The 23,749-nt window shown below is 37.8% G+C and overlaps 2 protein-coding genes across 2 annotated transcripts; both read left to right on the top strand.

Annotated features, from left to right (window-relative positions):
* The first annotated feature begins 206 nt into the window (after positions 1–206).
* Positions 207–4,647, top strand: dusp5 (dual specificity phosphatase 5). The gene is made up of 4 exons (XM_087808326.1): positions 207–671; positions 969–1,108; positions 1,325–1,544; positions 3,919–4,647. Exons 1-4 carry the CDS (start codon positions 308–310, stop codon positions 4,323–4,325), a joined length of 1,131 nt encoding a protein of 376 aa, XP_087664452.1. The 5' UTR covers positions 207–307; the 3' UTR covers positions 4,326–4,647.
* Positions 4,648–5,548: 901 nt separating this feature from the next.
* Positions 5,549–17,824, top strand: smc3 (structural maintenance of chromosomes 3). Its single transcript, XM_087808329.1, has 29 exons — positions 5,549–5,719; positions 6,642–6,717; positions 6,950–6,988; positions 7,081–7,148; positions 7,249–7,320; positions 7,719–7,798; positions 7,888–7,966; positions 8,043–8,160; positions 8,234–8,409; positions 8,768–8,848; positions 8,980–9,144; positions 9,334–9,455; positions 9,587–9,800; positions 9,899–10,002; positions 10,150–10,249; positions 10,331–10,491; positions 10,866–11,007; positions 11,094–11,244; positions 11,308–11,460; positions 12,629–12,780; positions 12,865–13,023; positions 13,406–13,513; positions 14,360–14,468; positions 14,824–15,071; positions 15,162–15,374; positions 15,454–15,645; positions 16,964–17,141; positions 17,211–17,317; positions 17,392–17,824. The coding sequence occupies exons 1-29, from the start codon at positions 5,705–5,707 to the stop codon at positions 17,461–17,463; spliced, it is 3,654 nt and encodes a 1,217-aa protein (XP_087664455.1). The 5' UTR covers positions 5,549–5,704; the 3' UTR covers positions 17,464–17,824.
* Positions 17,825–23,749: the final 5,925 nt, after the last annotated feature.

The raw sequence follows: 23,749 nt of genomic DNA, 5'->3' as shown, positions 1-23,749 counted from the left end.
GAGAGGATGAGAAATAACAGTTCAAACAATAAAAGGTCTCATATTTTCCGTGTCATCATCTCAAGTGAAATCCTAGAATATGTTTTCCACTGAATGGGGCGCGTCATCGCTGTGGGCGTGTCCTGCCTCGTCAGCCACGCCTCCCCGATGCCCAAATATGGTCCGCGGCGTCACCCACCGGAGGTGCCATTCCCTTAAAACTGCTGCGTAGGATTCCCTGGAAGGAAATGTAGCCTCAGACGCTCTCTTCACTCCCGCGTTCAGGGATCAACGAACCATCCTCTCGTATCTCCAGGCAATAATCGACATGAAGGTCTCCAGCCTCGACTCCCGCCGCCTGCGGAAGATGCTGCGCACGGAGCGCGGGACCTGCCTGGTCGTGGACTGTCGCTCCTACTTGTCCTTCTGCGGCTCCAGCATCCGGGGATCCGTCAACGTCAACCTCAACTCGGTGGTGGTCCGGAGGTCCCGCGGAGGACCCGTGCCGCTGCAGTTCATCATCCCGGACGAGGACGCCCTGATCCGCCTGAAGCAGGGACGCGTCTCGGCGGTCGTGGCTCTGGACGAGAGGACCCCCCACTGGCAGAAGCTCAAGAAGGACAGCGTGGCTCAGATGGTCATAGACGCGCTCACGCACCTGGGGAGTGGAACCCGCGTCTGCTTCTTGAAAGGTGAGAGGAAAAATCTTAAAAAATGATTTTTTATTATGGTGCTTCAGAGTTCGATGGGTCCAGACTTAGATACGGTGATACATGGAGAGAATGAGTCAGTTCTGGTTCAGAAGGTTCATCATCCAGTGAATCAACTCATGTCACCAGCAAACACTCCTCAGCATCCTGTCTTAAAGGATTAACCTCGTTCATATAAACACTCTCAGGCTTCATAAGCAGATCAGGGTCTTGGATATTTCTCAAGTCTCGATCGGATGGAATTATTTTAAATCCCACGTTTTTGCTGCTGCTTTTCAGGTGGATACGAGAACTTCCACTCCCAGTACCCTGACCTTTGCACCGAGGTGAAGAACGTCGACCAGAGTGGAAGTGAAACCGAGAAGCGAGTCATCGACCACAAGGGGAAGCTCTCAAGAAACAAACCAGATTACGATCAGGTACGACCCACACCCACAGACACCCACACACACACACACACACACACAAACACACACACACTGTGATGACACCCTGCTGACATCACATGTGTTGAAGCGACTCAAAAGATATCTTTGTTCCTCATGAGAAGAGTTTGAGGTTTCACTGGAACAGGATGTTCTGTCCACGGGTGATGACGCTCCTTCTCAAGTCCAATTCTCCTCCGCGCTCCTCAGGGTACACCCGTGGAGATCCTGCCTTTCCTCTACCTCGGCAGTGCCTACCATGCCTCCAGGCAAGACTATCTCAGTGACCTTCACATCACGGCCTTGCTCAACGTGTCCCGCCGGGACCAGCGGCCCGGCAGAGGCGGCTTCCAGTACAAGTGGATCCCGGTGGAGGACAACCACATGGCAGACATCAGCTCGCACTTCCAGGAAGCCATTGAGTTCATCGGTGAGTTTCCTTCTTCCTTTGAAACAGGAAGTGAATGAAAGAGTGGCTGGACAAAGGGTATTCGAGTTTACTATGAGTATACTTTTATACTCGGATTGAAGTCTACTTTTGACATAATCTACTTGAAGTAAATTAAATATTTTCAAGTACTTCAAGGACAGTATACAACTGTTTCCTTTGAGGATGTGTATTATTGTGGTTATTCTGTTTAATGAAGTCCAATTTACCACTGTTCATGGAAGTACCTACCAAGTGTATACCTAGTACACCGGTAGCATAACGATGAGTGTACTTGTATTTATCCTTTTGTAAACTTAAAATGTTTCAATCTAGTCTGTGGAAGTATCAAATTGGTATAATACAAGTACATGTACCTTAGTATACTTAAGTGCACTTGATAAAACTAATTTCAAGTATCTTACTTTTTTCTTTTCTAAACTGTGTTATTGTGGTTATTCTGTTATATGTGGAGGAAATTTACTGTGAATTTACAGTGATGTATTGATGAATACATCAATAAACTAAATATAATTGAAGTAGCCTGTACTTCACTGAACTAAATTAAATAAATGTATACTTCAATAACAAGAAGTATATACCCAGTACATTGGTATTGTAAAGAATTGTACACTTTATGTTTACTTTTTTTTAAACTAAACTATAGACTCTGAGTACACCAAGCACACTGGTAGTATAGAGATACTTATACTTGAAATGATACTTCTGTAAACCTAAAATATTTCAATTTAGTCTGTAAAAGTATCAAGTCATATAATATAATTTAAGAAGATAAACCGCAGTATACTCGCTATACTTCTACTTAAGTACACTTTATGAAATTAATTAAGTATACTACTTTTGTCTTTTGTCAACCTGTGGCAAATATTGAATTGGGTTTTTCTGTTAAACGTAGCGCAATTTACTGTACATTCACTTTACAGTGAGTAGTACATCATAAACGGTGGTACATACAAAGTATTCTAATTCTCGCTCTGGTTCTCCTTGAGCTCGTCTAAACTCGGACGGGTATTTTAAAACGGCAGCTAGAAATAAGCACCTGTCACCTGCAGCCAAGTCCAAGTCATTAGGAACCTTCAGGTCTAATCACTTCAACTTGATCGCCTTCCTCCTCCAACCCCCACACATCCTGGTCATTCAGGATTTTCTCCCCCCTCCTCCCCCCCCCCGGTCCTCGCCCGGTCTTAACTTGAAAGACCCCTGCAGGCAGATACTGTGGCGGGTGTGGTCAGGCGGGATGACAAGTCTATGTTTAGTAATAGGCGGGTGGAGGACGTGGGAGGACTGATGCACTCATGACTGCTGAGTGGAAAATAAGAGCTCCACGTCTGGCTGGTGGGAATCGATGAGGGCCCGTGGACGTGCTTAAGAGGGTGTGTGGGCGAGGAGGGCATTGTCGCGTTAAAGCAGGCCCAGAATAAAAAAGAAAAAAGGTACACAATGAGCTGCTAATAATAGTCGGGCACAGGCTGGACTCACCCCGGAGTGACCAGCGTCTCTGGAGGTTGTTTCAGGATCGTTTTTGTTTTTTTTGCTTTTAACATGTTTTTTTTTCCCTCGAATGACCTGATGATGTGTTTGGAAGTTTTATTGAAGGAATTTAACAATCAACAAAACTGTTTTCATTTGAAAGGTTAGGAATTAGAAAACATTGAATTGTATTATTTTTTTAATTATTGTAATAAGAATAATAAAAAATATTCATATTAATGATTTAAATAAAGCAAATTCAACCTTTCAATGTACAAAATATTAGATTCAGTGATTCAGTTATTCAATTAAAACCATTTAAATCTTTAAAAATAGAAAATGTTTGATTTGAATAAATAAACCATCAAGGCTAAACATGTAGTGAGATTAATTATCATAACAATAAAAAAAACTCAAAGTACATTAGAGGGGATCAGTACTAGTATAAAAACACAATATATATTTTTTTCAGATCGGATTCCAATACATTTATTTAATTCCATATTTTGTTCTAGCCTCACATTTATTTAATCTACATAATTCACTACTCTTTGACCTCATTTCTATCAAGGCTATTTCAAACTATTTCAGTCAGGCAGCAGGGGGCAGTAGCTTTAAAGAGGGTCCGCAAGTAATGAATGGATCCAGATGGTCATTTTGGAACATAATCTTCTCTAACCATTTGTCCACATTTTCTTTAAAAAAAAAAACATTTAAATGGGTGAATCTTCCGTTGAGATATTTTGACATATAAATGGTCAATAGTAACCTCCTTGGCTGAGGTAATTACAGGATTGTAAAGGATGTTATTGCATTGTTCGGAAGGATAACAATCATAAAAAAAAGAATACAATTAATCTGACGTCTTGACTCTCTTCTCTTCCAGATCAAGTCAAGCAATCGGGAGGAAAGGTTCTGGTCCACTGTGAGGCGGGGATCTCGCGCTCGCCGACCATCTGCATGGCCTACATGATGAGGACGCAGCAGATCAAACTGGACGCGGCCTTCGACGTCATCAAACAGCGGCGTGCCGTCGTCTCGCCCAACTTCAGCTTCATGGGTCAACTGCTGCAGTTCGAGTCCGAGGTTCTGTCCACACCACCGGCTGACGCCGCCACGCCGGAACCGGTCACTCCCTGCATCCCGGAATCCGCTTCCTTCTTCGCCAACGACTTCGCCACCACCTTCAGCACCAAAAACTTTGAGCCATCCGTTTTCACCTTCCCTACCTCTTGCCTGAAGTCTCCAGTGCACCACCCTTTGAAACTCAGCCCGATAACTGCACTGCCTTAAGACTGTAGTCTTACTTGAAGTAGAGATATGAACCTGTGCCTGGCGTTCAACCATCAGACGAAACACAGGTCTTAGTGGGTGTTTGAGCTTAGAAGTCTATGGATTCTATGAGGATGTTTTCTGTCCAAAAATAAAAGAATTAAAAACACAGCACAGTGATGAACTGCAATATACAAGCCTTAGGTTGACATTGTGATTTATACCCATTCACTAATGCAGTCTGGCATTTTCAACTTTATTTATTAAAAATGTGTCTTTGTGATTTTTACAGATCATGTTGATGTAATGTGGGTTTATTAAATGTTTTCACATTGAAAGTAAACTATGTTCTTGTGTCCTTATTAAGGCTAATTTATTTGTATTAGCTTCAGGCTATTTTAAGAGCCTAAAACTATATGTTTGCTTCTCCTGTTCTTTAGTAAATAGTCTAATAGAAATTAAAGGCAAAAACGTATTTGGCGTAAAACCTTTTAGTTATTACATGCTTGAGACGTTTTCCACATATTTTTTCTTGGTTTGGTCTGATAATCGATATAATATTGACCTGCCTCAACAACATCTTTTAATAAATAATAATAATCACCATGTTTTTCCTCTAAATCATTCAGGATTTCTTTTCCAATGAAAATATTAAAATATTAAACTAATAATATAATCTTTTTGAAGACAAGAAGTGAGTTCCATGAAAACATAATTTCATATTTTAACAATGAAACGATAATTACATTTTCATCTTCATCGACCTTTTAAGCCTGTATTTAAAAAACGATGCAACAGCGACCCCTGAAGTATTGTTGGCTAATCTCGTTAAAAAAAGAAAGAAAAGAAAACATCCAACATAAATATAGAGTTCCCAATAAAGTGATACACACGTCAAATATATATACATGGTGTTGATTCATTCAATATATATATTATCTCAGATCTTTTTTAACGTTGATTTCCGATCGTTTTCTGTTGTTTGGCGCCCAGAAAACAGACACTGGGTTGTACTATTATCTTAAGAAAGGGGTGGTAAAATATGAACTGTTGTCGATACTCACACTCAAAGTACGTGTCCTCAAGTAACGTTTTCTAGTAAATGTAAATTTCAAACGGGTTAAGGAATGTCGCCGTAATTATGTCGACATTGTCTGAAAATCGCGAGTTATGTACCCAACAAGCGGATCCGTCTCCACGTCATGGTACGGTCCGTGCAAGCCCGCCCCCCGCCGCCATTTTTCGATGTTATTTTTCTCCAGCGCACTTTATTTCGCCAAATTTGAATGAAATCATTTTTTCTACATAATAATCCGCTTTGGTTAAAACATCTCGGTCGCCTCCATTGTTTGGAGTGGCTGGAATTCTCCTAGTTCAGCCGGAGGAGACAACGGGCCGCCATGTACATCAAACAGGTAAAGCTAGCGATGGTTGTCGACTGGAGATCCGAACCAAAGTAGCTTAAATGTGAAGGACGCGCACGCGTGCGCGCGTTATATCACCTTTTAAACACGTTTTTTGTATTAAAACGTGCAGACAAACCATGCAAACATCCACACTTTATATCAACAAGCTCTATCAGCCACCGCATTATGCTAAGCTAATGCTAACACCAAGCTAGGTGTTGTGCAGCTGCATAAAAACTACACTTAAAGGGTCACGTTGGAACAATAAAAAGACCCCGTTGAGTATTTTAGCATTATTTTTTATTTACTCCAACTTAGACCATTCGCCCCTACACGAACTGCTTGATGACATAATCGACAATAATGTACATAAAAGCTAATATGAATAGTATTTATACCGACACAGATTAATAGCATAACTTTGTTATTTATCTTGTAACATATTGTGGAGCTGCTGAACCGGGAATTTCTCTGTGAGATGAATAAAGTATCTATCTAGCAGATAATAACGGTTAACGTCACATTCTACTGGACACCAAGAATAATCTCAACAACTTTAATAAACGTGTTCATATGTACTGCCTTTCTGGAACTACTGTTGTGTTATCAGTTTTATCTTGACCTTTAAAGTATATACTTTATTGAATATTGTTTTGATTGTTTAAGCACTTTGTGACCCTGGTCTGGAAAAGCGCTATACAAATAAAAATTACTTACTTACTTACTTGTAGGATTTGATCGAAGAAATTAGACGTTATGTGTTAGGATTTTACTACAGTTTATTACTAGAAGCCTTTTGGGTTAAATAGTAATGAACAATAATAATCAATAATAAGTCCAATTACCGACCAAATCCAGCAATATTTTTAACCTTCACGACAACCTCCAGAGGGATCAATAAATTTGATCTAACTAGTTTTCTGTCTTGTAGGTCATCATCCAAGGATTCCGGAGCTACCGGGACCAGACGGTTGTCGACCCTTTTAGTCCAAAGCATAATGTCATTGGTAAGTAATGGTTGATACAAATGCAAATAAAGCGGTTAAGATGACCTTTTGTGTAACTTTGGTAAACGCACTGGGATCAGAAGAGACATTTCTAGTTACATCTACTTTAAACGATTAAATACTTTTCCTAAATGAAGCCTATTTATTCATTTGAATTCTTCAAAAACTGTCTTCTTTTACTTTTTTTCATGGATTTCATGTACATCTAATACAAATGTTTGTTCTTCTATAGTTGGAAGAAATGGATCTGGAAAAAGTAACTTCTTCTATGGTGAGTTATTATAATTATGTCTAACATAAATACTTATAACCAAGAGTATAAACGCACCAATTAAACAAACCTGTGTTCTTGTTTTTCTTCAGCCATTCAGTTTGTTCTCAGCGACGAGTTCAGCCATCTACGACCTGAACAGCGACTCGCTCTGCTCCATGTGAGTAGAAGAGCATTTCAAATATGTTTTGTTTTTTTAGGTCTCATTTAAATGTGTAGCTCTGTTAAAATCTTTTCTTCTTCTGTTTCTTCTTCTTTAGGAGGGAACTGGACCTCGTGTTATTTCAGCCTTTGTGGAGATTATATTCGACAACTCTGACAACCGTCTCCCGGTAAGAAGAAACTTATTTGCCAATGTCTCTCATTGTTGCTGTGCATTAATTATATTTTGTTTTACTGGTTGTTAAAAGTGCAACTATATACATTTACATACTGTTTATACCGAACACTATAGTGTTTTGTGGAATTGTACATTTTTCCAATAATATATATTGAATATATTTTTGTAGGGATCGTTGTATAAATAAAAAGATTTGGACTTAAATAGTATAAGATAGTGAATATCTTACGTGTGGTTCTTATTTTGGACAATTGATTTAATGATCGCCATCTGGTTGCTTCAACGACACAACGTACATTTTGTTTTAAACTTTGAGTATCACAGCTGCTTCATGAATGTTCCGAAACCACCCATTTTCTTGTGAACAATGGGTGATGTTTTCTGCTTCAGATCGACAAAGAAGAAGTTTCTCTTCGGCGTGTTATCGGGGCAAAGAAAGATCAGTATTTCTTGGACAAGAAGATGGTGACGTATGTATTGGACCGTCTGGTTGAGGCTCCCGACTTCACCAGGATTACTAACTAAGTGAACTGTGTTTTGAATAATATGAAATGTATAGGAAAAATGATGTCATGAACCTCCTGGAAAGTGCTGGCTTCTCCCGCAGTAACCCGTACTACATAGTAAAACAAGGAAAGGTGAGCTGCTGCCCTGTTTGTCACATTTATTCCATATTATTTGTATCGTTTTTTTTTAACAAACTTGTTCTTGTAGATCAACCAAATGGCCACAGCACCTGACTCTCAGCGTCTGAAACTGTTGAGGGAAGTTGCCGGAACACGAGTGTATGATGAGCGCAAGGAGGAGAGCATTTCTCTCATGAAAGAGACGGGTAATCATTTTTGTTTGAGCTTTCCAAAAATGTACTTTTCTCATTTTGTCTTGACTCTTTTTGTGTTAATCAGAGGGTAAAAGAGAGAAGATTAACGAGTTGCTGAAGTACATCGAGGAGCGTCTGCACACCCTGGAGGATGAGAAGGAGGAGCTGGCTCAGTACCAGAAGTGGGACAAGATGAGAAGGGCTCTTGAATACACCATCTACAACCAGGAGCTGAATGAAACCCGGGCCAAACTGGATGAGGTATCACAAAAAATACAAGTTGTTATGGCTTTATTAGTATGTTTGATTATTTTTGCCAAAAGTTATGGTAAAGTTTGTAAATATCTACACTTACAAGTTAATGTGATGAGGTTGTAATAAACTGAATAAAACGTTTCTGCAGTTCATTTTCTTCATGCTTAAGTTGGCACTATTGTTTATGTATGTTGTTGTGGTGCTAATGTCTTAATTAAAATATATTATCCTCATGAACGTGATGTAAAGACCTTTATAAAAGGTTGTGAACTGCATATTTGCTTTCTTTATTTTTTGTTACCTTCCCAGGTTTTGTTATGATATCATATCATATTTCATAGAATCTTTCTGTCTTTTGTTTTAGTTGTCCAGCAAAAGAGAGACCTGCGGAGACAAGTCCAGACAACTGCGTGATGCTCAACAAGATGCTAGAGACAAAGTAGAGGTAAAAAAAAGTGATTCATTGTCTTTTAATACAACACTTATACTTACAGTTTTCTTAGAGTGGGTGACACTCGTATCTATGCAACGATGTTATCTCTGAACTGTTTTTATCCCAAAATCAATTCTGTATAGGAGACGGAACGTGTCGTGAGGGAGCTGAAGTCTAAGATCTCAGCCATGAAGGAGGAGCGAGAGCAGCTATCAGCCGAGCGTCAGGAACAGATCAAGCAGAGGACCAAACTGGAACTGAAGGCAAAGGACCTCCAAGATGAATTGGCAGGAAACAGCGAACAGAGGGTATGAAAATCCTCTGAACAAACATCCCTCCCTTGCTCCACCTAACATCTGCTATTATTGTGTCATGGGTATTTTTAAGAACATTTTCATCAATCTGTTGTTTCTCAAATCACCATCCACACTTCAAATATATAATCGTTTGAAAACATTCTCTTGTCACCTGAGCCTAAATCTCTGACCTCCACCCAGAAACGACTGCTGAAGGAACGTCAAAAGCTCCTGGAGAAAATCGAAGAGAAGCAAAAGGAGCTTCAGGAGACGGAGCCCAAATTCAACATGGTGAAGGAGAAAGAGGAGAGAGGGATCTCTAGGTACAAATGACTCACTCACATCTGCTACTGTTGACTCGTGCAATGTGTGTGCGAGTGTGCTGGTTTGATGGGAGCTTCTTAAAGGCTTCTTCAAGTTGAAGGTATTCACTAAAAACGTTTGACCTTGATAGGCTGGCCCAGGCGACTCAAGAGAGAACAGACTTGTATGCCAAGCAGGGACGTGGCAGTCAGTTCACGTCCAAAGAGGAGAGAGACAAGTGGATTAAGAAAGAGTTGAAGTCTTTGGACCAAGCAATCAACGATAAGAAGAGGCAGATTGCAGCAATCAACAAAGACCTGGAGGACACGGAAACCAACAAGGAGAAGAACCTTGAGCAGTATAGTGTAAGAAACTCTTACTTTATTGTTTATTTTTTTATTTCATTTTTAGCATTTTTCTTCTTTCTTAATCTCTTAAAATTGTTTATTTTTTTATTTTTTAGAAACTGGATCAAGATCTAAATGAAGTCAAGACCCGTGTTGAGGAGCTGGACAAGAAGTACTATGAGGTCAAGAACAAAAAGGATGAACTGCAGAGCGAACGAAAGTAAGACGAAAATCTCTTCTATCCCAAGTTGATGCATCATCAGACAAATAAACACTTCCCTTGCTCTGAACGATAATAAAAGCTGCTCTTATTAAAGTCTTAATTGAATAGTTACACACATTCTCATGTCTCTCCGTGGTCGTGCAGCTACCTGTGGCGTGAAGAGAACGCCGAGCAGCAGGCACTGGCCGCCAAACGTGAGGACCTGGAAAAGAAGCAGCAGCTTCTGCGAGCAGCCACAGGAAAAGTCAGTGTTTTTTTGTTTTAATATTAGTGTCCCTTTGGTGTGTTCTGTAGCAGAAAGTGCTTGATATCATGTTGTTTTCAGGCCATTCTGAACGGAATCGACAGCATCAACAAAGTCCTCGAGCATTTCCGCCGCAAAGGCATCAACCAGCATGTCATCAATGGTTACCATGGCATCGTCATGAATAACTTTGAATGTGAGCCTGCGTTTTACACCTGTGTGGAGGTGACAGCTGGTACCAGGTATGGCCTCTTGTTTTCAAATGTATTAAAACTCTATTAAGAGTAGGCGTGCACACATGCATGTATTTGTAGTTCACTAGTTTACAGGTCTATTTTTTGGAAGAAACTTGACTGAAACTAGCTTTGTAATGTGTCAAGATTTAGAGACTAATGTTACTTCAGAGAAACACCATCTATTTTTTTAAATACAACAAATTTAAGACCGTTTTATTATATTTTTGTAGTTTTATTTTAAACTAGGCAATCTAGTTAAATCTAAGAGAAAACCAACCGTGTGTGTAAAATGTATTGTTGTGAAATACCTTCATGATTTACTATATTTCTCATATATGTGGCTGGTTGTTAGTTTTCTAATGTCGTTACTCGTCACCCAGATTGTTCTACCACATTGTGGAGACGGACGAAGTCAGCACCAAAATCCTGATGGAGTTCAACAAAATGAACCTGCCAGGAGAAGTTACATTCCTGCCTCTGAGTAAGCTGGACGTCAGAGACACAGCCTACCCCGAGACCAACGTAAGCACACACTCAGGTTTATGAAAGTGGGGGGAGGGGTGCCGCTTTTGAAGTCTCGATCATAATCCTTCCTTGCCCCTCAAAAGGATGCCATACCTATGATCAGCAAGCTGCGCTACAGTCAGACCTTTGACAAGGCCTTCAAGCATGTGTTTGGAAAGACTCTGATCTGTCGCAGCATGGAGGTTTCCACTCAGCTGGCCAGAGCTTTCACAATGGACTGCATCACGCTGGAAGGTAAATGAGTGGAATAGAAGGGTCACCGTTGGCAAGTGTTGGTTCTGACAACATGATCTCAAGGTGACCAGGTGAGCCATCGGGGAGCCTTGACCGGTGGTTACTACGATACCAGGAAGTCTCGTCTGGAGCTACAGAAGGACATGAGGAAGGCGGAGGAAGAGCTGGCGGAGCTGGAGGCCAAACTCAACGAGAATCTGCGTCGAAACATTGAACATATCCTTTTCTTTAACAAGCGTTTACTTAAGCTGGATGAAAGTTGTGTGTCTATGTTGTCGGTGTAGCAGGAGTAAAATATGCAGTGTCAGGGGTATATAAAGCTATATTACAATATTTGTATTCTCAATACAGTATCTATATTCAATAGCAATATATCGATATTTAATCATTTTTTATTCAAAGCTATATTATGTTTTTATTGCAACAGTGTGTGTATAAAAGATAATCATTCACATACATGTTACTCCAGGTTGTTAATGCACTTCATCGTTAATATAAGTTTACATTTGTTCATATTTGGAGAAGCACTTTCACATTTGATTAGAAAAAAAAATTTGCTCATTTCTTTGTTTTGAAAGCCAGAGAAAGTGTTTTTTTGATGGGTATCTTATCGACGGATTCTTGACGATACACAGCCCTAGTCAGGAACATGGATTTTCATGAGATGATTGTCACTCAATTATCTTCAATATTAGGTCACCAGTGTCAGGTTATTGGAAAAAATGAGGGGGATGGGGTCAAGGAAAAAGTTTGAGAATGACGTGCCGCGGGCGTGGGTTAATGTGCACACCTGTTGAGTCGTGTTCCAGTGGGCAGAGGCGGATGACTGAGCTCGTGGTTCGGCCATCAGTCATGCACCGGTGAGTCACCGGGGAGAACAATTATTTCAAGGCTCTTGTTTTTCACTTTACACTAGAGACCTCACGCGTCACTTCTTCTAGGTTTTAACACCATTTTACCTGAGGAAAAAGATCTCCCTAGAATAGAGACTCTGGGTTTGTCACAATATTCAAACGTTCAACTGAATAGCGATACCATGAGGATGGAAAAAGACTCGCAATTAATTTAAAATAAATCATTTTAGAGAAAAAATAACCTGTTACAACATGTTACCATTAACAGAAACTTGAAAAAACTGCTACTATGATAAACAAGTTTCAGGTCTGAGGTGCAGAAACAACTTTATGGTGTCAATACTTTTGAAAATGAGAATCGTGTCTGGGTACAACATTTTGGTATCAATACTTTTTTGACTTTCGATACAAACGTAATAGAGACAACATAAGGAAAGAAATCATGACCAGCTTTTCCATAACGCATCTCTTGATATCTTGGTACAAAATCCATATTCTACTGTTTCATATTCCTTGACCGCTGCCTTCACGCATCAACAACGAGATCGACCAGCTGATGAACCAGATGCAGCAGATCGAGACACAGCAGAGGAAGTTCAAGGCGTCTCGGGACAGTATCCTGTCGGAGATGAAGATGCTGAAGGAGAAACGGCAGCAGTCGGAGAAGACGTTCATGCCCAAGGTGAGTCTGCGGAAGTTTCCGTCCCGTCACATTACTGAAGGGGGTTCGCTAAGATAATTTTTTCTCCTCTGCCGTCCAACCCAGCAACGGAGTCTTCAGAGTCTGGAGGCCAGTCTCCACGCCATGGAGTCCACCCGGGAGTCTCTGAAGGCTGAGCTTGGGACAGATCTGCTCTCTCAGCTGAGCCTGGAGGACCAGAGGCGCGTGGACGACCTCAACGACGAGATCCGTCAGCTCCAGCAGGTCGGTTTCATGGCAGAGACGGGTTATAATCCATTTAACTTGTGAAGTTTCAGAACACAAGAACACACAATATAGCAGATGATTTTTTTTTTTTTACTGTCTCTAATTGACCGGCTGCTCTCTGAATCAAATCCCACTTGTCCTCCGTCCCACACAACATCTCCACCTCCACACCACTCATCCTTTAATGCTCTGCTCGGCTGTGAGAGAGTGGGGCGGCACTACAGAACATCTTGTGTTTACAATATCAAATGTTGTTTTTGTTCCCGGGATAAGATTTACATGCATATAGAAGCTAAGTCACCACAAACTGGGGAAAAAAAAACCATTGAACGGTTGTGATCACTTTAAAAAAGTCAATGCTGTTCATTTTCTTCTGCAGGACAACAGGCAGCTGCTGAACGAGAGGATCAAGTTGGAAGGAATCATGACCCGAGTGGAGACGTACCTTAATGAGAACTTGAGGAAACGACTTGACCAAGTAGAGCAGGTAAACTGTTCATATCAAAAAAAGACAAAGTGGAACTTTCAACTGTCTGAATGTGTCTTTAGCCCTATTCGCACGGGACGAGTATTACCTTTGGACCTCGGTGTTTTGTAAATGACCTCCTCTGTGTTTTTTTTAAGTGCATTCACACGGGATAAGCGACGTCTCTAAACTAGAGATACAGATTTAAAAAGCAATTACTGAAAGAGAAAGTTAGTGTAACCAAGAGTTCTTCTTTTAGAGAAGTTAAAGTGTATTTTCTTTTGTTTCTTAACTTAATTTGTGCAGATGCTCAACAGCGAGCACATAAATTTGCCCCAACATTATTCTTACAGAAGAGACACAGTCTGTTACAGTAGTTTAACCGGTTGTATTCGTGTGGGAAACAACGAGGCTGGAACTTAGTTTGTAGCTTTGCAGCGCGCACGTCTTCTTTACTTTCGTCATGTGGAACACACGTCCAACAACAACAAACTCGATCTTATTCCTTTTCAACCCTTTCAAAATAAAACGGCGGAAGTAAATATTAAATGGCGAGTGCCTAGAAGTCCGTTACAGTGACATATATGCCGCATTCAGAATTACAAACACAGACATTTGGATTCACACGGGACTAGTATTATCGCCCGACGAATGTCCGACAGTCGGTAATTTGAGTTATTACATTAAAAATCAGACATTCACAGAGGATTAAAACTAGGACATTCTCCGCAATTATAACAGATTACCAGAGGTCCCCGGGTAATGCTTGTCCGGTGCCAATCGGACATTTGATACATTGTCCATGAATTGTGAATCTTTCTCACGTTTTCTCGTCCTCCACCTGTTTTCCTGTATCTCGTCACGCAGGAGCTCAACGAACTGCGCGAGACCGAGGGGGGGACGGTGCTCACGGCCACCACGTCAGAGCTGGACGGCATCAACAAACGTGTCAAAGACACACTGTCTCGATCAGAAGGTAGAAAACTCACAACGCGCATGAGGTTTTAACGATGAGAAGAAAAAACCCAAAACAGCCGAGTATTTGCTGCCATCTGCTGGACACATCATCTTCCTGCACTGGACAAATGGACAATGAAAGTGATGAGAACGTTTGACCAGCTATGTAATAATGCAGCACAAAACGAGTCCTTGTTGAAACGTTTTTTTAAAAGGCAAAATGTATCTATTAGTATTCAAACAACAACGTAAAGACTAAAAGACTAAAAAGGTCCCTTTTTTCTATCATTTTCTTGAATGTATCATTTGATAACTGATGACTATTCAAGAAAAAGTGAAGGAAAACCTTCACCAGTTTCTTTTTGCTTCTCAAGACCTGGACGCTCTGGTGGACAAGACGGAGGGCGAGATCAAGGACCACATCAAGAGCATGGAGCGTTGGAAGAACATCGAGAAGGAGCAGAACGACGCCATCAACCATGACACCAAGGAGCTGGAGAAGATGACCAACAGACAGGGCATGTTGCTGAAGAAGAAGGAGGAGTGCATGAAGAAGATCCGAGAGCTGGGCTCGCTGCCTCAGGAGGCCTTCGAGAAGTATCAGACCCTCACACTGAAGCAGGTACATGTTCATGTTCCTATATTGATGAGCATGATCATGGGTTCTATTTTCAAAAAAACCTCCCTCATCTTCTGACGTTCCTCTTCACAGTTGTTCCGTAAACTGGAGCAGTGCAACACGGAGCTGAAGAAGTACAGCCACGTCAACAAGAAGGCTCTGGACCAGTTTGTGAACTTCTCCGAGCAAAAAGAGAAGCTCATCAAGCGCCAGGAGGAGCTCGACCGAGGCTACAAGTCCATCATGGAGCTCATGAACGTGCTGGAGCTGCGCAAGTACGAAGCCATCCAGCTGACGTTCAAACAGGTCGGTGCCTCCTAGAGGTCGGGAAGGATCAGTTGTTTCGTTACAGCCTGACTCCAATCAAACCATCTTGTCTTCTCAGGTGTCCAAGAACTTCAGCGAGGTGTTCCAGAAGCTGGTCCCCGGAGGTAAAGCCACGCTGGTCATGAAGAAAGGCGACACCGAAGGGAGTCAGTCTCAGGATGAGAGCGAGGGCGGCGGCGACAGCGAGAGAGGATCTGGGTCACAGAGCAGTGTTCCTTCGGTCGACCAGTTTACTGGAGTCGGAATCAGAGTAAGAAACTGTTTTCTTTCATTCATCGTTCACATGGTTTTTGTCACAAATTTTGCATTTTTACCTTTTTTTTAAATAGTAAGTAAGTAAGTAATATTTATTTATATAGCGCTTTTCCAGACCAAGGTCACAAAGCGCTTTAACAATCAAAACAATACTCAAAAAAAGTAAATACTTTAAAGATCAAGATAAAACTGAGAACAACACAGGAGTTCTAGAAAATCAAGGAAAAGCCTGAACAAATAGAAACGTCTTAAGATGTTTCTTAAAGGAGTCAGTAGATCCATCAAGCCTTGATTCCCGTTTTTTTTTTTACTACAGTTGAAAATTGTTTGATTATAGTTGAAAATTGTTTGTTTGATTATAGTTGAAATTAAAGTTGAAAATTGTTTGATTATAGTTGAAAATTGTTTGATTATAGTTTAAATTATAGTTGAAAATTGTTTGATTATAGTTTAAATTATAGTTAAAATTGTTTGATTATAGTTGAAATTATAGTTGAAAATTGTTTGTTTGATTATAGTTTAAATTAAAGTTTAAAATTGTTTGATTATAGTTGAAATTATAGTTGAAAATTGTTTGATTATAGTTTAAATTACAGTTGAAAATTGTTTGATTATAGTTTAAATTATAGTTGATAATTGTTTGATTATAGTTGAAAATGGTTTGATTATAGTTTAAATTACAGTTAAAAATTGTTTGATTATCGTTGAAAATTGTTTGATTATAGTTTAAATTATAGTTGAAAATTGTTTGATTATAGTTTAAATTATAGTTGAAAATTGTTTGATTATAGTTGAAAATTGTTGAAAATGGTTTGTTTATAGTTGAAATTATAGTTGAAAATTGTTTGATTGATTATAGTTGAAAATGGCTTGATTATAGTTTAAATTATAGTTGAAAATTGTTTGATTGATTATAGTTGAAAATGGTTTGATTATAGTTTAAATTATAGTTGAAAATTGTTTGATTATAGTTTAAATTAAAGTTGAAAATTGTTTGATTATAGTTGAAATTATAGTTGAAAATTGTTTGATTGATTATAGTTGAAAATGGTTTGATTATAGTTGAAATTATAGTTGAAAATTGTTTGATTATAGTTGAAATTATAGTTGAAAATTGTTTGATTGATTATAGTTGAAAATGGTTTGTTTATAGTTGAAATTATAGTTGAAAATTGTTTGATTATAGTTGAAATTATAGTTGAAAATTGTTTGATTATAGTTGAAAATAGTTTAAAAACAATAGCTAAGACAACTTCAGAGAAAAGACAGGAAACCAAGAAAGACACTCTGATCGGGTCCATGTGTCTCTGCAGGTCTCCTTCACTGGAAAACAGGGTGAGATGAGGGAGATGCAGCAGCTCTCTGGAGGACAGAAGTCTCTGGTGGCGCTCGCTCTGATCTTCGCCATCCAGAAGTGCGACCCCGCACCGTTCTACCTCTTCGACGAGATCGACCAGGCGCTGGACGCGCAGCACAGGAAGGCCGTGTCTGGTGAGAATCAAAATCCTTCGACCCGTCGTAACGAGTACAATCCAGCCCTGAACGTGTCGTCTCCTGCAGACATGATCGTGGAGCTGGCGGGACACGCCCAGTTCATCACCACCACCTTCAGACCCGAGCTGCTGGAGTCGGCCGACAAGTTCTACGGCGTCAAATTCAGAAACAAGGTGAGCGTCCGTCCGACCGGAAACCCGCCGCCGTCACAAACACCTGCTCACGACTCTGTCCATGTGTCCTCCAGGTGAGTCACATCGACGTGATCACGGCGGAGCAGGCCAAAGACTTCGTGGAGGACGACACGACCCACGGCTGAGGACCTGCTGCGTGTTTTAACATGGTTTTCTAGAAGCACCAGAGCTTAAACCTGACGCTTGTAAATACTAGTTTCTGTCCACGTTTTATAGTGTTCACGTTTTTTCTATCCCCAACAATACTGTCTCCATTTTTTTAATGATATAATCCTTTTCAAACCTTTAACTTGTTCAAAAGTTGTCCCACGATGGCGTTTATTTAGTTCAGTTTCAAGTGACGCGTCTTTCTTTCAATACAACAATTCTACTGTTCGCTGATGACTTGTGTGTGTGTTTGTGTGTGTGTGTGTCCGGACTTTTGTCAATGTTCGAGCATATGACATGTTTTTTTTTTCCAAAAGTAGAATAAAAAATAAATAATAATACTGTGTTTTGTTTACTAGTGTTGGCCACTAGGTGGCGTTAAGCTAACACATGGTCATGAGAGGAGTATCCACGGCGACCGTCAAAACAATCTTCTGTTTACGAATCAAATAACTTGATAATTAAGACAACTTTTCAATACTTTTTCTGATGATGAGTTTATGTTTCACACACTTGTGTTTGGAGCTTCTCTCCTGGTGCGAGCGTCTGTCGTGATGGTCGCTCTGGTCGCGAGAGGATTCTGCTGCAGATGCCAAGTGTCAGTAGTCCTGGTGTGATATTGACAGCTCACCTCATCATCCTGCGCTGCCTCCAGATTTGTGGCTTCGCCGCCGCAAGTCAACAAGTCCACGCACTCGGATCAACAGCCGGTGCTGTCGAGGAGTCCAGTCTTACATTGAAAGGAATGATTTCGTGTTTGAACCGATCACACTAAATTATACATATTAAGTATTTTTTACTAATGAATCAATTTAGTTAAATACAAATATAAGATTAAATTAAATTAATGAGTTTTGGACTTTATAAATAAACGTCTTTGATAAAAAACAAACAAAATGAGCAGAATATAAATTATTATAGTTTAAAATTGTTTGATTATAGTTTAAAATTGTTTGATTATTGTTGAAAATTGTTTGATTATAGTAAAAAAAATTGTTTGATTATAGTTGAACATTTTTTATTATAGTTGAAAATTGTTTGATTAAAGTTAAAAATTGTTTGATTACAATTGAAAATTGTTTGATTATAGTTGGAAATTGTTTGATTATAGTTGAACATTTTTTTATTTTAGTTGAAAATTGTTTATTGTTGAAAATGGTTTGATTATAGTTGAAAATGGTTTGATTATAGTTGGAAATGGTTTGATTATAGTTGGAAATGGTTTGATTATAGTTGGAAATGGTTTGATTATAGTTGGAAATTGTTTGATTATAGTTGAAAATAGTTTGATTATAGTTAAAAATTGTTTGATTATAGTTGAAAATGGTTTGATTATAGTTGAAAATGGTTTGATTATAGTTGGAAATGGTTTGATTATAGTTGGAAATGGTTTGATTATAGTTGGAAATGGTTTGATTATAGTTGGAAATTGTTTGATTATAGTTGAAAATGGTTTGATTATAGTTGGAAATGGTTTGATTATAGTTGGAAATGGTTTGATTATAGTTGGAAATTGTTTGATTATAGTTGGAAATTGTTTGATTATAGTTGAAAATTGTTTGATTATAGTTGAATATTGTTTGATTATAGTTGAAATGGTTTGATTATATTTGAAAATTGTTCAATAACAGTTTAAAATTGTTTGATTATAGTCGGAAATTGTTTGATTATAGTTGAAAATGGTTTGATTATAGTTGAAAATGGTTTGATTATAGTTGAAAATGGTTTGATTATAGTTGGAAATGGTTTGATTATAGTTGGAAATGGTTTGATTATAGTTGGAAATGGTTTGATTATAGTTGGAAATTGTTTGATTATAGTTGGAAATTGTTTGATTATAGTTGAAAATTGTTTGATTATAGTTGAATATTGTTTGATTATAGTTGAAATGGTTTGATTATATTTGAAAATTGTTCAATAACAGTTTAAAATTGTTTGATTATAGTCGGAAATTGTTTTTATTATATTTAAAAATTGTTTAATAACTGTTAAAAATGTCCAGAACATAAATAAAAAAATTGAATCATCATCCAACAACTCAAACTCTTTCTAACACACTGAAGATCTCGTCATGTTTTAAGGACAGAGTCAAACTCTCTCAAGTTTCTTATCTCGCTGACAAATCTCCCTCAAACGTGTGCGAGTCACGGCCGAAACCGAAACGGTTGCAGTTGCTGCCGCGCGCCCTTGAGCCAGTTGCCGTCAGATATCAGTTTCACATCTTTTGATGGGAAATGTTGCCAAAACAAAAACCAAACCCCGGAAACAATCATATATATTTAACAATTATACTGAAGGTTTTTACTAAAATTGAAACTTTCTAATGCTAACAATACATTTAAACAAACAACTTGTGTTTGCCATAGTAATTATTTTTAATTGTTTAACTTCTGCAGTTGTGTATTGATGGTGAACAGGTGAGAACTTTCAGCTCAGACCCTCAGTTTTAATTTTTCCTTGAACTGTTCCCAGAGTTGTCGCAAACCCATCATTCAAGTCCTCAATTCCCTTAAAACCCCCTCTGTTAATATAATCCTTCATTTTCTTCATTCTTTTATACCTATTTATTTGTGGAAAAACCGTCCGTGTGTGCTTTTTAAGTGCCTCTCGGAGACAAATATCAATAAAGTTTTATTGCATGAACACTTGTAGCATGCTAATGTTGCTAATAGCTAACTTTTTTTTTAAATGTTTGGTGTACGTTTAACTTCTGTGAATCTTGTTTACAAACTCTTCACTAACAATAACTGTCATAGAAAGAATGTTTCTATACAAAAAACATCATACAAATAATTATATTATTTTTAAAAAAAATAGTGTAATTACAAAATGACAATTGTCATAATTAAAAAGAAAACAAAAGAAACTTCTCTGACATATTTGAAGAAAACAAGCTAGAACTAGATGGTTTTAAAATATATATATATATTGAATTATTAAGTTTTAAATGATATTTTGATATTTTGAAGTTTAAAAACGAGTGAATGTTTGTTACATCTGTTACAATAAGTAGTAAAATGTTAAACACATGAATGATTGACTCTGAGCTGTACTTCTCTTCTGCACCGGAGACAAATATCAATAAAGTTTTATTGAATGAACACTTTTAGCATGCTAATGTTGCTACCAGCTAACAGTTTTTTTTTTTTTTTTTATGTTTGGTGTACGTTTAACTTCTGTGAATCTTGTTTACAAACTCTTCACTAACAATAACTGTCATAGCAAGAATGTTTCTATACAAAAAACCATCATACAAATAATGATATTATTTCTTCTTAAAAATAGTGTAATTACAAAATGACAATTGTCATAATTAAAAAGAAAACAAAAGAAACTTCTCTGACATATTTGAAGAAAACAAGCTAGAAAAAGATGGTTTTAGAAATATATATATATTGAATTATTAAGTGTTAAACGAAAATTTGATATTTAAAAACGAGTGAATGTTTATTACATGTGTTACAATAATTAGTTAAAATATTTGACTATAATGTTAAATACATGAATGATTGACTCTGAAATCTTCTTCTCGTCTTCACCGGACGAATAAACAACTTTCCACCGCCATGTTGTCTCCACGTCTGACTCTCTTGGCATCGTCGTCCTCCCGCTCGTTCCCATAAACACCACGAGTGGATCTCATTGTCTCAACGCAGTAACACCGGCTCCCGCCGTCGAACTGCGGATCATAAACAACAACATGTCTCGCTCTTTACAGTCAACCAGTCAGTTCGTTTCGGGAACAGGTGCCTGGTACGAGCACGGATGAGCTTCATGGTGGTCCATCTGTCGGTCCTGGTCCGGACCAGAACCTGCTGTCCACAGTCACATGTTCGTCTGTCACTGGTCACGGTTATTCATCTTCATGGAGGATCTAATAATCATTTACTCACAGATATAATATATATATAGTGACGTAAAAGTGTTTTTGTTCTTGTTTTTCTAGTGAAGCAACTCAGTTACAGTTTTGTAGCTAAAGCTACAACTAAATCACAATTCAAGTCTCTATACAAATATATATTTGTATATAACCTTCTGGAACTCCTGTTGTGTTCTCAGTTTTATCTTGATCTTTAAAGTATATACTTTATTGAATATTGTTTTGATTGTTTTAAGCGCTTTGTGACCCTGGTCTGGAAAAGCGCTATACAAATAAAAATTACTTACTTACTTACTTACTATATATTTATAATAAAATATACATCAATATAAACATTAACTGAACAACCTCAAATCAAATAAATACAATATATTTCATATTTTCCATATTTTAATGAAACAATATTGTGTGTAAAAAAACCTCCATAACCTTTTTTTTTTTAAACCTTTCAACAAATTATTATAAAGTACAATCATATATTGTACTTATACTATATATATTGACTCATTCCCCCATTTCAAATCTCAACTCAAAACACATCTGTTTAAAACTGCTTATTCCATTTTATGCTATTCCTCTACCCTTGTCTGCTACTTTTTATTTATACATATTTTTTTGTTGTGTTTTAAATGTTTTATGTAGGTTTGGTGACCTTGAGTGCCAAGAAAGCCGCCTTTAAATAAAATGTATTACTATTATTATTATTATTATAATATATTTTCGATCGTTATTCATTTGCGTTCAACAATTTCCCACCGTCATTGAATGCAGCACAAATCTGACCTTCGTCAAATAAAAGATGGATTGAAAGAAAGTACGAATAAAGGAGTAGGTTTATTTTTAACTTTGTTTAACTTCACAACTGTTTCATAAGTAGTTTGTATCATTTTTATTTTTATTTTTAAAACTTTACTACTTGTTGCTAACGGTTCAAGCAGCTAAGTGGCTAACTAGCAGCTAAAGCTAGTTGCTAGCTAGCGGCTAATTGTAATATTACCAGTCATGGCAGCTACTTACTACTAGAATTATTCAATAAGAAAATATAATATGAATCTCATACAATGATTGTTAAACTGACACTTTTGTTTTATTTATTATTATTTAAGTGTTCTGTTAATCCTGTGTCTGCTAGCATAACCTAACCGTCTTTTAACAGGTGCTTTAAATGTTAGCATTGCTAGCATCTTTGACAGCATTAATACACGTCTAACTGTGGCTGGTTTTACTTTCACAGGAAAAAGTTTCTGGAACAAGATGATCCACTTTGTAGGTTCCACACGGTTTCTCAAGAGGTAAGAATGACGAAGTACAACTGTTGTTTGTGGTGAAACTTTTTAAAAAGTGTTTTAGAATCAACTATCTTTACTTGGATTAAGATGTTATGTCTATAGACGACAACACAAGGTCTAGTCTGTTGTTTTTATTTCAATTTATACGAAGTTTTTTTGTGTCCATTAATGAGCCAGTGTTGTTGGATGGATAGACGGAAGACTATAGAAGACTTTAGCTAAAGTATATACAGTATATGTATCTATCTATAGAAGAAAAGTCACACATTGTTTAATAAGTATTTGATTCTTAAATGATTGTCCAGTTTCTCACTAATACTGATGTTCATCTTCATCAATGAGATGTTTTCTACTGACGTTCGAGTGAATATTTCTTAATCATTTACTGTTGAACATACTGTACTATACTGTAAAACAGTACTACTTGATTCTCTGAGACTCCTGTGTCTGTCTCGGTCTTGTCTTGACTTTTTAAGTATATATTTTATTGAGTATTGTTTTGATTGTTTAAGTAAGTAAGTAAGTAAGAAAGTAATTTTTATTTGTATAGCGCTTTTCCAGACCAGGGTCACAAAGCGCTTAAACAATCAAAACAATATTCAATAAAGTATATACTTTAAAGATCAAGATAAAACTGATAACACAACAGGAGTTCCAGAAAATCAAGGAAAAGCCTGAACAAATAGAAACGCTTTGTGACCCTGGTCTAGAAAAGCGCTATATAAATATAAATTGCTTCCTTTCTCTAGTCGCCTTAACTTTGCTTTACATGAAGATTTTTCCAGGCTTAGAATGAATTTAGTCTTTGATATTTACTTCACAAGTTTAAATAAAATCTTAATCAGTGAGATTGGAAATCGAAAAGTCTTATTTTGCTTTTTCTTGTTCTGTATTTCGGGATAATTGTATTTGCATTTTTCAATGTTTTTATTGAGTTTTTTCTCAGAACATCTTGCAACTTTTCAGTTTTTACGATGTACTTCCTTTTCTTCAGTTTTTCGTGTTTTTTGTCGTTTAAGATTTCATACCTTTTTTCTTTTTTGTTTAAATTGTATTATTTCACAGTTGTTTTTCTTTTCTCTATCTGCTGCTTCT

Source organism: Callionymus lyra, chromosome 1 (genome assembly GCF_982586985.1).
Source record: "Callionymus lyra chromosome 1, fCalLyr1.hap1.1, whole genome shotgun sequence".
Lineage (NCBI taxonomy): Eukaryota > Metazoa > Chordata > Actinopteri > Syngnathiformes > Callionymidae > Callionymus > Callionymus lyra.
The sequence above is the reverse complement of the archived record's forward strand: the minus strand, read 5'-3'. Positions and strand labels throughout refer to the sequence as shown.

Excerpts from the sequence above, each read along its gene's own strand:
- smc3 (XM_087808329.1), top strand. Across the intron at positions 10,003-10,149 it reads GAACTGCAGAGCGAACGAAA|CTACCTGTGGCGTGAAGAGA; the intron begins GTAAGACGAAAA and ends GTGGTCGTGCAG. Across the intron at positions 15,375-15,453 it reads TCCAGCTGACGTTCAAACAG|GTGTCCAAGAACTTCAGCGA; the intron begins GTCGGTGCCTCC and ends TTGTCTTCTCAG.
- dusp5 (XM_087808326.1), top strand. The coding sequence starts at position 308 with ATGAAGGTCTCCAGCCTCGACTCCCGCCGCCTGCGGAAGATGCTGCGC. Across the intron at positions 1,109-1,324 it reads ACAAACCAGATTACGATCAG|GGTACACCCGTGGAGATCCT; the intron begins GTACGACCCACA and ends CGCGCTCCTCAG. Across the intron at positions 1,545-3,918 it reads GGAAGCCATTGAGTTCATCG|ATCAAGTCAAGCAATCGGGA; the intron begins GTGAGTTTCCTT and ends CTTCTCTTCCAG.